The following is a 19,370-nucleotide window of genomic DNA, read 5'->3' as shown; positions in this document are numbered from 1 at the left end:
GAAACTAGGTTTTTTGTCTTGAGACCGGATACGGACGAACAAAAGTGATAAATGAAAATAAAAGCTTATATTTGTTGTACATTTGCCTAGTGTACATCACTTTTTATCATGCTAGATGAACCACTTCAGAAAATCTGTTAAACTTGTTAAAAAGATGAATTGTTTGAACCCTTCCGGTGAGTACCGAAAGAGACAGTTGGCAAAATAAAACCCGTTAAACACATATTCAATCAATTGTCTTTCGTTCATAAATGTTCTGTGTCTCAATCACTTACAGTCATAAAATCTTCCGGGTATCAAATTTGTAAAAGGAATAGGTACCTAACATATATGTTATTTCTCACAAAAAGTAGAATATGTTTGCTAATTTACCACTGTATAGTTAGCATATATATGATCGTGTACTGATATATTTATTACGTGTAAAATAAATAAAATAAGGAACAAATATTATATAAGTGCTTCCGGTGACGACTGGAAGTGACGACGAATAAAGAAATAATGTTAACACATATCCATACTTGGGCTATTATCCAACAAAGTTTGGTTGTCCAAGTCGTCACCGTATTTGAGATTTCGTGGATTCATTGTTTTTGGTCTCTTGACAGAAAACGGACAAACGGAAGTGCTCAGTAAAAATAAAAGTTAGTATTTCTTGATGATAAGATAACTTTACTTTATTGTGTTTTTTATTAGAATTTTACTAGATTATCAAAGAAAAACAGTTAAACTTTCAAACAGCTTGATTTGTTTGAACCCTTCCGGTGAGGACTGGAGGTGAAGGTTGACAAAATAAAAGCGATTAAACACATTTTCTATAAAATGTCTAGCATCTACCTAAGTTTCGTGTATTGATCGCTTGACTTTCTGAGATTTTGTGGGTAAAACATTTAATGAAAAAAGGCTATTTGAGATATTTGATATATATTACCAGCAGTAGAATGTTTTTGTTTATTTTAAATCGGATATATGATAAATGTAATGATTTATACTTATATTTCAATTCTATGTGAAAATAAATTGAATGCGTAAATTTTTTTTAAGTGCTTCCAATGATGACCGGAAGTTATGACAAACAAAACAAAATAGCTTATAGACTTCTACAACTATTGGTCTATAATCATACAAAGCCTGAATGCTCAAGTCCTTATCCAAATCCTCCCACACAATGTTGCAAATGTTGTCAAAAAACACGTTCACACTCAAATATTCCTAATAAACTCGGTAAAAAGTGTTTTTATCCAATTAAAACAGCTGTCTGCTGCAGAAACCTAATCTCTTCGCCCAAGAAAAGATAACTCTGTACTTTTGCCATCCGAAAACTCTCGGGACTCTCTATATGTTCAGTAATAATACATAGTAAAATTCCGCGAAACATCAATAACAAAACAAAGAAAAAAATTTTATACATATGCAGATCTGAACATGCAGCACGGGTAGGGGTGAATTTTGATTGATGGACAATTTTATTTTAAGTAGAATTCAGCTTAAAATGTCAAAATATGTATATTTTTTAAAATAATGCATATCTGCTGTCACAATTTATATTTATGGTGTATATATTTGTGGTCTTAAAGATACATGTAATGATAGGAAATTAGAGAACAATGAATATTGTTCGACCTGCTACAGCAATTACTTTATACTGACCACTAGAGAAAGACCATTTGATTTAGAAGAAAAAGACTCGTATAGTTTAAATTTATTTAAGGAATTTATTTTGTAATTTGATAGGTTTGTTACATGTTCTTTATGTCCTGGATGACTTGTACAAAATTAAATTTTTAGAGAGTGATAGATGTCTTGCAGAAAATTATGCAAATATATAGAAATGCCTGATTTTTTTAAGCCAAATTTTGCGAGAATTTTACATTTTAAACCATATATCTAAAATTTGCAATCACTGACCCCCATGTTTTATTATGTAAAAATGACACTGAGTACATATCTATGCAACTTGGATTTATCTTATAAAATTCTTGATATTCAAAATGTTCCCTATTTAAATTTTAGTACACTGTAACTGTAGCTTCGTTAAGTGGGACGATGGTCGTGGCCAATTTTAGAATGTATTGATCTTATTTTGTAGAAGAGCTCTATAAATTATAGGGGGATACCTTAACTTAAAGTGTAAATTTTTTGAATATTTTTTTTAATTAAGATAAAGCTTAACGCTAATCAATGTCAATCAACTTTTTGATTTAATATTTCAACACGCTTCCTTACATGCTATTTTTTATTTTTACTTTTTTAAACTCTAGAGGATCAATACATTCTAAAATTGGCCATCGTCCCTCTTCACGAAGCTACAGTTACAGTGTACTAAAATTTAAATAGGGAACATTTTGAATATCAAGAATTTTATAAGATAAATCCAGTTTGCTTAGATATGTACTCAGTGTCATTTTTACTTAATAAAACATGGTGGTCAGTGATTTCAAATTTTAGATATATGGTTTAAAATGTAAAATTCTCGCAAAATTTGGCTTAAAAAAATCAGACATTTCTATATATTTGCATAATTTTATGCAAGACATCTATCACTCTCTAAAAATTTAATTTTGTACAAGTCATCCAGGACATAAAGAACATGTAACAAACCTATCAAATGTTAAAAATGTGAATAACAAAAAAAGTATAATAAAAAGAAAAGTATATTGAAAATTCATAATATTGCTTGTTTCTCTCATTTTTAGCTAAAAAAACCTTCCGCACGAGAAAATAGTTCCCCCAAAACGTGTTTATTTCTTAATAGTTAATAGTTCTTAATTTTCTGAATAGTTTTCGTTTAGCGTAATCATTCCTCAAAAGGCTAACTCTGTCCAACCTATTCACTGCAATTTCCCCAAGGATGTATATCTTAAAGAGTTTTCAAACTGTTTTTTTAATTCATGAATGTAAAAACTTATTAAAGATTAAAGTCATAATATTGTGATAGAACAATCTGAATTATTTTCTTCAAAAGTCTCTTAAAGCACCTTGTACGATTTTTCATCATTATCACTTGGCTTAATTTTGTGGCGTTTTAATGCAGAACAACTTTGACCCTTTAGAGCAAAGTTCTTCAACCTGATGAGATAAAGGGGGACTCAGAAAAGGAATGTAAACCGTAATGTATTACTTTCATGAAAATTAAATATCTAGGAGTTTGAGAAAACCCCTATTTACTCGAGGCAGTTATGGCATTCCATAAAATCAAAAGATAGTAAGCCCTACTACAAGTACTAAGTAACTTGAAAAGTGTATTCCTATTGAACCTAAATTCTCAAATTGTTCACTAATTATTCAGAATATGTCAATTCAAGTGAAATACTTACGGATAAGGAAATGAAGTGTACCTAAACTCAATAAAACATAAAATGAATGAAAAGTTCGTTCCGTATTAATCACCATAAAACATTCCATTTTTACTTAATTCTTCCGGGATAAAATGATGTCCTTATTCTAAATACATTGTAGCGTGCACAGTTATGTGATAATCGTATAAGTGTAAAACATAATTCTTTGTGTTTTGCTATATGCATTATTTTTGTACTTGGTGAAATGGCACAAAACCAATAATGGTGCAATGTTACAAGTGGATGTTTAACCAAATTGCAAATTTAAGGAATCGTTTATGTACAGGAAAAGGTTATACAATATTGTCTGTATATTATATCCATAAGCGGTTCTCCTACAGCGACTCTATGACTTGAATCAAAATGAAAGTAGAAAGTTCCGAGAATAGACTTTCGCACATGTTCACCAACAATGGGCCTTGATGTTGCAAGCGTGTGAAAGATAGTTATATAAACAGGTCGAGCTAACTTTTCCACCTTCAACAACAGGTGTGTATACTATTTACTTATGATATTAACATGATGAGATTGTTGCGATAGCATGTCAAATGATTACATATTTAACACATTTATGATATCGAAAAATAACACATGCATGTTTATTTGACATAAACAAAATTCTTAACCAATTTGTATTAGGTAAAATGTTTGTTAGATGTGTCTAAATAAATATCATGATATAACTTCGTATACATCAAAATGTGCTGTTCCAACACAGTTAAAAACTTGGCAAATGAATTGCAGATCCTGGTACTTTTTTAAACATTGTTTTATAGACGATAATAAATTTGATTACGTATTTTCTTTTCAATAAACGACACGTTTGCTAAAGTTGATGATGTCATAACTGTATGATCTGTGGCAGTATATGTTTTTACACACTCACAAAGTGTTTGGTATTTTTGAATGTATATGTTTTGTTGCGTGTTTCAGTGGGGGGTTTTTCCGAAGCAATTTCCTACATTTTTGGTATTAAATGTTCAGTATTCACGTATATTAAGAACTACTTATCAATTGTAGGATATTTAAACTGTCTGTGATCTCAAAATATTTCTAATGTCTTTATTCCGTTATCATCAGTATCATTATCTATGTTTCAAATGATAGTAAGGATTATTTATATGCAAAAGTATTTACAGTCTATTGACAAATAATGTACAAATACTCAGAAAGAAACACTGAAAAAAGTATTATGATTAGTTTTCTGGTCTAGAGTTATGCATTAATTGATACAAAAGATTTTCTATATTGTTCCTTTCTTGCATGACCTTGAAGTTTGTAAAACTTTAAAAATTTAGGATTTTTGTTTTGTTATAGATGATTTTGTTTTCATTTATTTTCTTACGATTATGAATGTTTCTTTTACATACAGAGAGTCCCCTGGTATAGAGGTATCTTAAAAGAATAAAAATGTATAACAAGTAGGAAAACAAATCACAGTTGTGTAAATTTTCGATATGGGAAATTTATGATATGAATTGAAATGGAATTAAATACATTTCTTTTCACGTTGACAGACCCTCCAGATGATCATATAAATCAACTGACAAAACTGACAAAACACGTCATTTATAGAACTCCAAGTAGACTACTTAAGTAAGGGACTTCATGCATCTGATGTCTCTAATATATCTTATATATATATATATATATATATATATATATATATATATATATATATATATATATATATATATATATATATATATATATATATATATATATATGTGTGTGTGTGTGTGTGTGTGTGTGTGTGTGTGTGTGGTTCATGGACGCAAGGCATCAATAACAATTACATTATATTGTAATATCTTTAACATTCTCTCTCTCTCTCTCTCTCTCTCTCTCTCTCTCTCTCTCTCTCTCTCTGAGTCTATTTATTTATCTCTCTCATACTCTCAGTTGTATAATGTTATATTTGCTAACTATAAACTGACTATAATACACCTACATACACATTTCATACTAGAACATGTCTTTCATGTCACATTTCACAACGACCATTATTCATCAACATTTTGGTAACACATGCAGTGGAATTATTGCACTGCAGGATATTTAAAGGAATCTTTTTCTAATTTAACATTGTAAGCGAGTATGTTGTTACCGATACATGGCTACCCCTAGCACGTTTCAGATTGTTGACAAAATCAAAAACTGCTGTTCAGGCGGTTTCATTCTGAACAATTTTCATGATATTTAACTAGAAAAGGCTAATCACTCCAAACTTCGAATTCACATTAATAAACAATTGTTCTGCAACTTTAAATAATTTAAAAAGCTTGCCGATAGAATAAACATATACTTTTACTTACTTTTCGATCCGTCCCAAGTTATTGCTTCCAATACTTTTTTGATGATTTTTAATAAAAATACATATACCTCTGAAAGAAATACAGTTGATATCGATGAAAGGAATATATCCAAGATATCTTCATTGAACAATTATCATTTTTCACTCATAAAAGTTCACAGGAACGAAAACAAATTTCTTAGGGAGATTTATAATGGGAAATGTTTACATCTTTTCTCCATTCAGAAGTACTCAGGATACCTTGTGCAATTTTTCAACGTTATCATTCGGGCTTATTAATGGCTGATGCAATGCAAAATCTCCGGAGACTTTCTATTTTAGGAGGTGTATTGAAACCTGAAGCCGTAGAGGGACGTTTCAAAACAGATAATCATGACATTTTTCATATAAGTGGATGAACGTAGTGTGAGCACAATAGTATTTATGGTTATCGAAATATCAAGCAAAAAGTGGTGGAAGCAAAAACTCGGGACAGAGTATAAACTCCTCTCTCGATTTGCAAGAGTCTCAATATCCCGTGAATGACGCATTAGGGCATTCTTGGTTTTTTTTTAGTTTTTCGTTAATATAAAAATCAGAAAGGGTCCGACTATTAACAGTCTTCTTTGAAGTCATCTTTTCGTAACTTCTATGGTCGAGCCAACGATACCTTGTCAGCAAATACAATATTCCACAAGGTCGCATGCTAACAGACGTTTTTCATACTAATTGTTAGACGATAATTAATCACTTATGGACTTTTTTCGAAAACGATAAAGAGCACACGGCGAGTGTGACCGGTCAGCAGATGATGCTCACTCCTCCTAGGGATCTGATCCTACCTCTATCTATTTGGAAGTCCGTGTTGCTCTGCTTTGAATGTGTATTTTGTTTTATGGATTTTGAGATTGTTGACGGTTAATTATTGTCATTTTTTTCAACATGCTGATAAGGCTTTGAGGTGTGCCACAGGTAAACGAAAAGCGGATCTCCTACAGCGACTCTATGACTCACTCAGTGTCAAATGAATCAAAATGAAAGTAGAAAGTTCCGAGAATAGACTTTCGCACATATGTTCATCTACAATGGGCCTTGATGTTGCAAGCGTGTGAAAGATAGTTATATAAACAGGTCGAGCTAACTTTACTACCTTCAACAACAGGTGTGTATACTATTTTCTTATGATATTAACATGTTGAGATTATTGTGATAGCGTGTCAAATGATTACATATTTAACACATTTCTGATAACGAAAAATAACACATGCATGTTTATTTGACATAAACAAAATTCTTAACCAATTTGTATTAGGTAAAATGATTGTTAGATGTGTCTAGATAAATATCATAATATACTTGACTTTGACCCGTGCGTGCACGGGTTGACATTGCATATAATATAGGATATGTACAAAATAGGTACATCTATACACCATATTGTTGACATTTACATAACCAAGCTTTAATTAAGCCAACAATAATGCTATTAATTTCACTACACTCTGCTTAGTTAGAATAATCTGTGTCTCGAAACGGGCCTTCACCAGAACTAAAATGCATTACATCAAAGATATAGATAACATTATTAAGGTCTTCCGTTTCCAACGGAAGACCTTGTACTGATTCTGTTGGAAATTCTTCATTATTATTTTTCTTCTTCTTTTTCTTCTAGACGTTTCTTTAAACTGTAATATCTCGCTTGTTTGTCATTAGATTTTATTTAAATTTTCAGGGTTTATTGGCAATGACAATAGCTTACTATAGCACAAAACAATTTGAAATCGCTACTTCCGGTTTTGAGTTATTCCCCTTTGAATATTTTTTTAGTGGGTCTCGTGTACCTGCAAAGGCTCCGAGTTGATCCGTAGCAAGTAGTTTTAATTTACAAATCCTTAATGTAGACATCTTGAACGTTGTCCTCCTAGTTTTACATGTTTGATTAACCCACGTATACTTCTTAAAAAATAACATCGAAATTAATGTTTAAAAAAATGTTAAATTTTGCTTATATCTTTGCTCAATAACTTTTTAGTTGTAAATTTTTTCTAGACACATATAGAACAAAAGTTGTGCAGAATATTAAGAGCTTTCATTTGATACCATAAAAAAGGGGCTAACCCCTAAAATGAGGGGTCTAGATCCCTTAAAAGTCTTTGCTTCATAACTCTAAAACGGTAAGTTTTTCGATATGGGCGTCGCTGCAAAAAATGTTGTTTGAGACTTTATTGATCTCATAAAACTGTTTTTGTGTTCGGGTATTGCATAATATGAGGGAAAAAGTAATACGTGTTGACCAGTACTCGCGGCAATTTGGCCAAGTTAACGAAACTCTCCCTCGCCCGCGGCCGAGAAAATCAGTCACCATGGTCGCGGCTGGGCTACCTTGCGGTCAGCGGATATCTAATACACGAGAGTTGCGTCTCTCATATACGAGTTTATTTAGCCGCCAACTCAAGAATTGTTTTAGTTTTGATTACACATAAAAGTTTATCGACTAAACGATTCGGTGTCAATTAAGAAATTGTTCAGTTAATAAATAAGAGCAATGTCATTCTCAATCTAAAGCAATATTAGACATAGATCAATTGTGGGTTTTAAGTTTAAAATAAAGAACTTTTATTTGATAGAATATGGTCATTATACTGCAAACTTTTCAAATCGTCCTGGGTTCTGAGCTGTGCGTGTCTCTGCGTTGAACCTTTACGTAATCTATCCTTCGTCCATGGCCGAGGAGATGAGCCACGGCTGCACTACCTAGCGGTAAGCGGTTATCTAATACACAAGATTCGCACACCGCGACGCATACAATGTGTTTGAGTTTATATAGCCGTAAATACAAGAACTGTTTTAATGTTATGTTATAAAAGTTTGTCCATCTTGTATTTATTTAATTAAACATTTGAGTGAAAATGAAAACTAATGAACGATATTACTCCAAATCGGAAACATTGTCAGACATAAATTAATGGCTGGTTTGTATATCTAAAAAAATTTAACCCCCCACCCCTCCCCCAATATTAAATGATGATCATCCCTCGCACATGGCCGAGGAGATAAAGCGCGAGTGGACAAGTGATCCGCAGTCGGCTCGTGTTCTTCTACATGTACCTTATTACGCGCTCATGTTTCATATTTTGCACGGACAGAACTATACTTATTATGTTTTCAACTATTATATAGGATTAAGATGAAAAGATAAATTTATTTTGCTTGTACAGCTGATTGAGCATTGATTTAATTATACTATAGCGTACAAGGTAGTTTAACAATCAACTCAAATTATAATCAAAGTTCCATGTTACATGTTTGCGGTAGGTGCTTTTTTTAAATTGGCGAAAAGATATCCAGATCTGTCGAAAATCATTTTTGGTGACTTCTTCTTATGTGTAACATTTTCTATTCAACGTGTTTCACTTTCCCACCCGATTGTTTATTCGGTCAGTCTGTGTTAATTCAATCGCCACGTGCGACCGAAAATCTTGTGTCGGTTTAGCACACACAACTCAGAACATATGTAATTGAGTAACAGTTGGAAGGTGCTTTTATTAACAATAAGACTATTATTCGAAGTCAGTCATCTTTACATTAAAGATGTGGAATCGTTACCTGAGAGTGTGGCTAATAAATTAACCCGTTAAACACACTAAACTTCTATAGTTATGAACAGAATAATTCATAATATATTATAATTGAAAGTTGGAAGTCAAAGGAAATTTTGTTCTTTAGAAATACGACTACATTATGCAATGCAGTCGATCGCCATAGAAATCATCAAAGTACTGCAAGTGTCGACAGATTTCTTATTTCTTTGAAAGACCATAATTGTTCACTTGACTTGCAGACTATAATATAGCGACATATCCAAAAAAATATATGCGCTTCTCAAAGTTACACTTAAGTGCGTTATTGGGGATTTTATTTATTGCTAATTGTATGAAAATTTATAAAAAAAAATGAATTGAAGTTGTTTATTATGAGGTTGTAATGCAACTTAATTTACTAACAAGGTTAGCTACAGCCAGTGGAATAATAATTTTAGGTGAACAATGAATACCCAATATATTAAAATACAAGATAAATAGTTTCCAGAACTATAATACTATGCATGTGTATATGAAAGTTGCACCCTCATTTGTATGGATGTAGGTGAGGAGGTAAAGGTGTATCGATATACATACAATGTATGACTGCACATACGGATTCCGGACCGTGGCTACAAGACGATACACATAATAGTTTTTTAATACATCAATGCGCAGTTTGATCTAGAAACTGACCAGTTTCATAACTTCTTCGAATTTCTCTAACAAGGACTGTCTAATTCCTTCCCAGAATTCCAATTTACGCAAGCGCTATTGAAGTTTTTTTTCTATTTTATAAATCAACCCACTGACATAAAAATAAGGATTTTGCATATTATTACATCGTCGAGAGAGGTGCTATTCATTCTGTAAATAAGGTTATTTAATTACATTACGTTACACAGCGGTGTCTTTATGAAACAGAACCATCTGGTGTAAAATTTAGATGCTCGCTTTTGCATAAATACTCCCGCTGATCTTTTTTTTTTTAGCTGATTATATATTATTTTGAATGTCCAAGTCTACTCGTATCATTAAATGATATCAGACGACCCACATTTCCCTATAGAAAAGTTCAGAGATGCCATCAATTTTGACTAATTACTAAAGTTTGTCCGCACGTAACAATTCTAAACTTGCATATAGTCTTCAAAAATTTAGAAAGATTTGAATAAAGGAGTTATCTTAGAGAAAAGGTTACGTGTTTTGTAGGCGTGTTCGGTTTTAAAAGAAAAATACAATTCCTGACATGAGTCATGAGTACATACTGTTTATAACAATGCTTGCTACCCTTTGATTTAACTCGCCATTTAACATGATGTCTCATTTTTTAAAGAATTTTTGAAATGATTACACAAACTGTGTTCGACAGTTTTCATACAGCATTTTCTTCCTTTCTTTTCAAAACATGTTTTATATACAGGCTTTCAATCACAACACGTTTTTATAACAAAAGCAGAACTGAAAGTTTAGTCATTATTGTCGTTTGACACCATATCACATATATTTTCAACCCGCAGCAACAACGGAAGACCTACTCGTGGATTTGCCACGAGCTCTGCTCTAGTTTATGTCTCTGATCCCATATACTCGTAATGTAGGAAACAAAAATGCAAAATCGCTCCGAAACGATTTTCAAGAAAATTAATTAAGATGCATTTAAAATAACAGTCAAATTATATTTAACAAACCATTTTGAGGCTGTAAATACCTTTCATGTAAAAATTTTATTCATATTAATTTGGGAATTCAATACTTTTTTACTTGCTTCAAATTTACACACCAAGTTGTCATTTGGAACTCTCGGGATTTTTCGATTTCGATGCGGTTATTGCATTAAATTCATCGGCTGGGCTGCAGGTACCTTTAAAAGCGCTTAGTGAGAGTTGTCTCTCGTATTTTCTTTGGTGAACAGAATATGTAGCAAATTTCCAAAGAAAATTTAAAAGTATTTGTATTATTGTTTCTGAGTTTACATGGTTTATTCATGCAAATGTGATATTAAGGAAACATAAACTTAAGAGCCACCCGTGATTTAGCGTGAAGGTAATGCGCATGCGCAAGATTGTAAAATCCAAAAATCCCGATGATTCCAGGATGTTTAGAAAGAAATTTTTGTTTATTATTAATAAGCATAGCTTGATTGAGAAAAAATAAAAATAAATTGGTAATCTTCAAGTACCAATGCTGCTAAAAATCTATAAAACAAAAGATTGTTTTCTTACAATTTATCGGTATTAAAGCCCAAAAATTCGAGTCAACAATTTCAATATAGTAGTACAGATTGATACTTGGTGACAAGTATCATTTTAAGTCTGATGGTACAAATATATAAGTATAGAAGCATAAAATTGGATGTACATCTAATTAACTTTTATACTTTCACTTAAATATATTTTGTTGATGTTGATATTTTATAAAGAAACACGATATACCAATAAAAGAGCGATTTTGGGTATAAATACCGAAACTCAAAGAGTATAAATTCGGAAATGAATTTTTAAGTGTAAAAAGCTGTATCATAAATTTTGAATTGACTAGGTACATTTCAATTCAAATTTAAAAAAGGACTAAGTGCGGTTTTATGCAATTTTTGCCCCCCAAAATCAAAGTTTTAGAAAGAGCTTTAAAATAAGATGAAAGATAGTTAAAATCATATTGGAAATAAAGGTGTAAAAGGTTATCACCACAGTGACGTCATAACGTAGAAATGACGTCATGAATATTGCATTATTTTGATAAATTGATGTTTTGTAGCAAAATATGGGTGTTTTCCGATGGTTTTTTGACTGGGAAACATCGAGCGCAGGCTTGCTCAAGTACCATTCTTTAGTATAATATGTATAACTATCTGAAGAAAAACATATGTTAAAATTGCACTTGAGCAGACCTGCGCTCTATACTTCCAAATGCAAAATAAAGAGCAAAAATGAGAATATCTTCATTTGTTTGCAAATTTGCGGGAATTGGGTCATTTAGGTGACGTCATAGATAAAAAGCGAGTGAGCAATGATGACTAAAATCAAAATTAAAGTTAGAGGCATCCTTTTTACAATGATTTGTGAAGATTTCATTTTTATACGATACTATTTAAAAATTGGTTGAAATCGGGGGCAGATTTTTTACCATACCGCACAAAGTCCTTTGACATGTACGCCTGACACCCGAACAGTAAATTAATGATTTTGAAAAAGACAAAATGTGTTTTAATCTTTGTGAATTTTTGTCCATGATATATATATTCTCTTAGTACATATGACGAAACCATTGCTTATCTCAAATTAAGAAACTAAAGACTAATAAACTTGAACATTTTCCTCCGTTTCATATTCAGATTTAGACAATGTAAACAGGTATTCCTTTCAAAGGACTGACGGGCATGTGATATTATCGGTCAACTTCGTGTAAATGTAATGCTAAATCATTACATGACATGCAATAAACACGGTAAATAGGACAAAACGTCCCGTTTTGTTGATTTCCAAAATAACTGAAATGAATGTATTTTATTGAACTTAGCAGGCTTAATTGAAAGATAAAATTGATAACGATTGTCGGAATAAGGAACGATACACTTCAAATTTCAACTATCTTAAAAGGTAATATAAAAACTCTTTTTTAAAGTCCATACACTCTAAGGCCGAAAATGTTACCATGTACTGCAGATGCATTCAGTATTGACATTGCACTTATGCCTGCAGACGACTTATCAAAAAGCTATCCCACTTTTTCATCAATCATAAAAACCAAGCACTTCAATCAAAGCAGACGATATAATTTTTTTCAGCCGTGTAATCGACACTAAAATGTTTACATTAGTCATCAGGGTGGAGAGCTTGCTTTTGTGAAATAAAAGCATTTTCAATCTTTTTATTACTGACAAAGTACGCATAGAAATGAAGTAGTTAACAATAATGTAAAATACAGGAACGAAACTACAGAAACCCAATGATGTACTGGATAGCAATTGTTTTACTCTATGGCAGTCTATAAGAGTTACGATATCGCATTTAGATTAGGAACATAAATTAAGTGGAGGGGGTAAATATTTTTTACGGCTGCATGAAAATACATTTATATTCAGAACTTCTTCCATTTGTTTTTAATTAAATAGAAAGTCAGTTCGAATAGTATATTACGCTGATTTAATTTTTAAATTTTTATTCTTTAAATAATTTTACCTTTTCTGTATATTTGAACTCTATATTTGAACTTATTTGAACACAGTAAATATTCGATTTAAAAAAACCTGTTTACCACAGATTTTCAAAAAAAAGTTTAAATAGAATACGTTCATCTAAACTTTTTACATTCTTTCGGATATGAGATAATTTTTTTTATCTGATAAGTATCTCATATTAGATGACATATTAGGTGACTGAAATATTTGATTGTAATTGTATCAACACGACACTCTCTGAAAGCAAGCGATTTCTGGTAGTCACAATAACAGTATCTGTAAAATGTGAACGAACTCATCAGAGAAACGTACAGAGAATGTCAGTTAACTGTGACCCTATGTAGAGGTAAACGATTACTGAACGTTACTATCATAATATTTTAAAATTGTATTGCCGTCAATAGCGGTTTGGAAATGACAATTAGGCTTTATTACCAGTAAGATATCTCATTCTGTCTTTCTTTTTTTACTTTTTGTTTACTAATTTTAACTACAAAGACAACAGTTTTATCACTACTTTTGTTAAAAGCATTCAACTAGTCCTGGTGGAATTGTTCAAAGATTCCTTCTAACGTTGTACCACTCTGTGAACCAAAGGAAAAACGTTGTTGTATGGATAAGAATATTCTAGAATCAAACATAACGTACAAACTTTCTTAAGTCAGTACTCAGCCACAAGTATGAGTATTTACCTCAGATTTATGCACTTTTCTTTAAACAGTGTAAGTTAAGAAATACTTTGATGTGAAAATTTTAATGACGTTTTCTGGCCTAACCAATAATAAGTCTAAAAAATAATTCCAAAAAATATCTCATATTTCAGTTTATCAGCGTTATGGTAATCAAATGTCCTAATTGTGACAAGAATGATTTCAAGAGTGTAAGAGGACTCAACTGTCATATATCACGAATACACCCGAGTAGCGCAGACGGCAGAGGATTGCGACCATCCACTGATACACGCGGCAGGAGGGACGATAAGGTAAGAACAACAATACACGCTTCGGACGAAAAGTAATAAAAACAATTATTTGAAGGAAATTCACAGTTCTGATACCATTTGAAATTCATATAAATTAGATAATGTTTGGTCAAAACTTGTAAAATGAGACTCAAATAAAAATTACGTAGTTTATTTGTTTTTAAAAGACAATTTTTGAGAATTTTGATATCATTTAGTTGCATCATATTTGGTCGGTTTAAATGAAGAATTGAAGATAAATCGGACAAGAGAGCAGGCATCTTTCGTTTTAAAACTGCATTTTTAAACTGAAATTCAAAATAAAATTATTCGAGTAATTTAAAAGAATACCCTGGGGAAATCAACTCAACAAGCAACATAATCTTTAAAAAGTGAGGGGATTTGAAAAAGTGGGATCCGTACAAAAAGGATGTTGTTAAGACTGTTACTCATTCAGTGACGCCGTTGTTATATATATAAAAGACGTCATTTTGGACACACTCTTATTTTTTCTGATTTTATAAACTCTACTCAGTTTGTCGAAGACTCATGAATGTTTGTTGAGTGAAAATTTACATCAAATACATTTATAAAACTTTTTTTGACTTAACGTTAAAAAACTTTAATTAAAGCTTTTTAAAGTGTCTATGGTATCAGATATTAACCCTCAACATTTGTTAGAAAATGTAATTTCTTTTTTGAAAAAATAGCCAAAAAGGAATAAGACTTGTTAAATGTTGTATAAATTTTAATTTCCTAGAAAGATATATAAGATATATATTATAGGACTTTTATTCATTGAGTTGTGTGTTTTCTTTCCCCGACCCTAGGCGAGGAGATAGAAAACACACAAAAAGTTTGATAACTATCATATACCATTGCAAATCATAAGAGATTTTTTATCGCATTTTTACAACGTCTTTAGCTAAAAATTATAATTATGAGCCGCACACACATTTATTGCATTACGTCAACAATTTTACGCATGGAAAAAAAGTTCCTTAAAGATCAACAAACAAACATTACATTTTTGAATATATTTTAACAATTTATAAAAAAAAAAATCAACACATTTCAAATGATTTTTTCCTTTTTATTCTATGTCAATCAACCGCCTAGACCTACGTAATGTAACATCATGACGTCACGTTGAGAAAAAATACAAAGTGTTATATCAAAAAATTATTACATCAATGAAAACCCCCGTTTATTGACCTAAAACTGATAATTCACAATATATAATAAAAACTTTCTTAATAATCATGATCTTTGTGGATTTATTTCCAAGGATATAGTCGTTAAGGATATCACATGTCCTTTTTGCGACAAAAATGATTTCAAGAGTGAAAGAGGACTCAGCTGTCACATAACACGAATGCACCGAAGTAGCTCAGACGGCAAAGGACCACGGCCATCCACTGGTACACGTGACAGGAAAGACGACAGGGTAGGGATAACAATACACGATACACGACCACTAAATCAGGACATATATCGTATATCAAAGACGTAACAAACTAAATGGCATATCAAAAGAAAAAATAATTACTTGTGCTAGATTTTTATAGGAAAAATACAAGACATGATAGATGACATGATAGAATACATAAAATATTGAAAAAGAAAATTAAAAGACAAAAACGAACAAACAAACAAAAATACATATTTGTACTACATGAAATTCATTAGAATCATTCGCTTGTAAATCTTATACTATATTTTCTGTAACAAGAAATAAATTTAGTAGTTAAATAGAATAAACATAATAAAAATCAAGATATTCTATTTACAAAGTCGTCAATAAAAAAATAACCATCACGATTTGAGAATAAAATAATATTTAACTCCAAAAAAAATAGAAGCCGTATATTTTAGTATGAACTGTATATAATAAGGTATTTGGATTTATCAAGGTATCGGCACAACGGCTTTAAATTGTCCTATTTGCACAAGGGACAATTTCAAAAGCGAGAGTGGGATTATTTTAAACAGTTTCAATATATTTCAAAGCTTTTATTTAGGACAGAGCAAGACCAGAAACTCTTACTCCACGTCATGAAAATCATGAGAGACACAACACTGACAGAGATGTTGTAAAGGGTGTTGCCAAGGTACAGAGGGATTCACTCCAAAAGGATTCTCCAGACAACATTCTGTTAAAAGTAAATAACTATTGATATGTCTTGCTTTTGAATAGATTTGCACGGATAACCAATCCATTTTCATGAATAAATAATCTTCATAGGTCTATCATATCGGTTAATGTTTATTGCATAATAAAAGCCCGGGAAAAGTTTTTTCAATTCATAATCATCTTCATGATAAATTTGTATTTTTATATTTTAAAATATATTATCTTACACGATAGTGTCTTTAAATATCCAACAAATGATATGTTGCATTATACCCAGCAATCTGTGTATGATAATGTATATTAGATGCTGATCATACAATATCTCTAGAGCTATTGATTTACATGAATATCAAAATTCATTTGGTGCATCAATTATGATTTAACAAATAATGAATAATCATTTTAACAATTTTTTTCCTTATGATACTAGAATGATGCAGTAGGAGCAAAACCGGAATCACGTCCAGCAAAGTATAAAGGTAACAGGACAGAGGTTTTTTTCCAAGAAAAGCAATCCGAATTAATATAGTATTGGCAATATATCAAACATTTATTATCTTAGAAAAATGATCAAGGTATCATCCCAGCCTCTGGACACTCGACAATCATTTTAAAGATCTCTCAAATTTATGCTGGACATGTACTTAGATGCTCTACATAATTGGACTTAAATTGCTATCTCCCCTGATAAAATCAATGAAAACACATAAATACGTACATTTGATATATTTCTACTTTGATCAATAGAATCTCCAAAACAAAGCAGAACAACCGAGGAACCCCATGACAGACCTCTGTCATCATTGTCAAGTAAGAATTGATTTAATCATACTTTGGTGTATCAGATAATAGTAAAGAATGATTTAATTCCTGTTGTAACGCGCTTTCTGAGTAGCTCAAACAATATTTTTATCGTATAAAAAATGTTGCCTACATTATAGTGAGACTAACGTCAAGAACGTATCAATTCGTCTGGCGTTACGTTTGAATTTTGTATAAAGGTCAAATGACTGTTTTTATCTACAAGAAATAGCCAAAAAATTTACTAATAAGCAATGATTTCACTTTGTATTAGTTTTATGCGATATAAAATAGTTAAGGACAGTTAACGCTTTTTTATAAACCGCTTCAAGGTTTATAAAGCTTAAACTGCCCCTAACCATATTATATCGCATAAAACTAATACAATTTGAATTCATACCTTCTTGTGATGATTGTATTGATGAACTCTAATTTACTGGTAAAAATAAAATAATTGTTCAGTTGACTAAATGGCAGAACTTCTTGTGAAAACTGTATTAGACTATTATATAATGGTTAAGAATAAAAATTATTCAGTTGACTTGATAGCAAAACATCTTGTGATAATGGTATTGTTCTATTAAAAAAAGATAATAATTGAAAATTCTTACAGATTTTATTCTGTCGTTCAATGCTCCAAATTTTGAGAAATTTGTGAAAATGATAGAGGGCAGCATTGTACGCCCGAGGGAAGACAGTACACTTAGGACCGAAAGTGTAAACAAGTTCATAGATGATTTAAAGGTTGTAATGGAAAGGATATCAGACATACCGTTAAAACTCTTAAAATCGGGGTCTTACTACGACAAAACAAAGGTAACTGTTACAAGACTTATGGTATCAATTTGCATCGCCTTGAACGTGTACTTCATTTTTTTCATTTTCTTGTCTCTTTGATCACCTCAGAATACTCAAAGAATGATTCCTTATTCCTTTATTATTAGTTATGGACATGTTTTCACAAATAAATTCTCTAAGGATTAATTATAAGCAAAGAGAAGGAGAAATTCATGGAGTCACTTGAATTTAGAGTGTAAAATTTAAGTAGTTTATAGAATAAAATGACGACATCACGTCAAGATTAACATCTTACTATATAGCGAAAACTCTGCCATATGAATTTCATACACGTTTTTACTTTAATTTCTTTAAACAGATCGACTACAACAATGAATTTGATTTTATGTTTTATGCTGACATCAAAATGGAAGCAGATTTTACAAACTGTCCCCCAGGATATTGTAAAATTCGGAAAGGAGTAACTGTAAACAAGGATCTAGATCCGTTTATTGACAGGAATGGGTACCTTGTTCCCAAATTGTACAAATCCCATATGTTCGATATATTTGAAAAATGTCGGACTGACCCCAGTTTTAGAAAGGGAAGGAGAACTCAACGTAGGTGATCTATTTTCTTTTATTATTAGCCTTTTCAAATACGTATGCATATGGCTTCTTATGCATAGGTATATCGCTGAAAATTGTTTGCTTTTCAGCATATTAGAGAAAAATTAATTTGTTACAAAGTATCGTGCAGACATCTAGCGTAGATTATGAACCACGATGATAAACACTTCCCCTTGCAAAGGCTTTGAATAAGGTTTAACTGGACATGATCCTGTATACATACACGTTCTTGTCAAATGTTTTATTACCTTAAGATGTATTTTGTTCAAACTTACATTTATTTCCATTATTATGTAAAACTTTAAATCTTCTGTTCTAGTACAAGATCGTAAACCGGAGAGCCCAGCATATACATTACTCTTCGATTTAGGAATTCCCGATAAATCCCCAATCGACATTGATCTGGTTCCTGCAATTAGAATATCTGGATGGCCCAAAACAAAGGATGCAAGAGAAATCCAGACTGGAAAATGGATTGATATAAGCACGGCAAAAAAAGCTATGGAATGTTTCCATGTCGTAACCAAACAATTTCCTGAAGGTATACGCTGATTCATTACATTGTAAATTTTAGCTAATTTGATAGAAAAGAAACATCTGGAAGGATTTGGAAATATATCATATTGTTTGACATATTTTTCGAAATATTTAACCCTTAAAAAACCTTTAAATACAG

General features: G+C 31.4%; 1 protein-coding gene across 10 annotated transcripts in view; it reads left to right on the top strand.

The window, feature by feature from the left end:
* Positions 1-3,426: 3,426 nt before the first annotated feature.
* The window catches only part of LOC105322103 (cyclic GMP-AMP synthase-like receptor), a 67,728-nt gene continuing 51,784 nt past the window's right edge, over positions 3,427-19,370 (top strand). The window contains exons 1-9 of one of the 10 annotated variants that reach the window (XM_066074138.1): positions 13,573-13,738; positions 14,216-14,374; positions 15,642-15,800; positions 16,375-16,515; positions 16,918-16,966; positions 17,235-17,297; positions 17,902-18,104; positions 18,445-18,685; positions 19,014-19,235. In XM_066074138.1, the coding sequence (XP_065930210.1) occupies positions 14,228-14,374; positions 15,642-15,800; positions 16,375-16,515; positions 16,918-16,966; positions 17,235-17,297; positions 17,902-18,104; positions 18,445-18,685; positions 19,014-19,235 (1,225 nt within the window). In that variant the 5' untranslated portion in view covers positions 13,573-13,738; positions 14,216-14,227. Of the gene's footprint in view, positions 3,828-5,680; positions 6,794-13,563; positions 13,739-14,215; positions 14,375-15,641; positions 15,801-16,374; positions 16,516-16,917; positions 16,967-17,234; positions 17,298-17,901; positions 18,105-18,444; positions 18,686-19,013; positions 19,236-19,370 lie in introns of those variants that run through there. The other 9 variants (XM_066074129.1, XM_066074134.1, XM_066074131.1 and 6 more) reach the window with 9 other exon arrangements.

The sequence above is a fragment of the Magallana gigas genome, chromosome 10, assembly GCF_963853765.1.
Source record: "Magallana gigas chromosome 10, xbMagGiga1.1, whole genome shotgun sequence".
NCBI lineage: Eukaryota > Metazoa > Mollusca > Bivalvia > Ostreida > Ostreidae > Magallana > Magallana gigas.
Note: the sequence above shows the minus strand (reverse complement) of the source record. Positions and strands in the feature narration are given on the sequence as shown.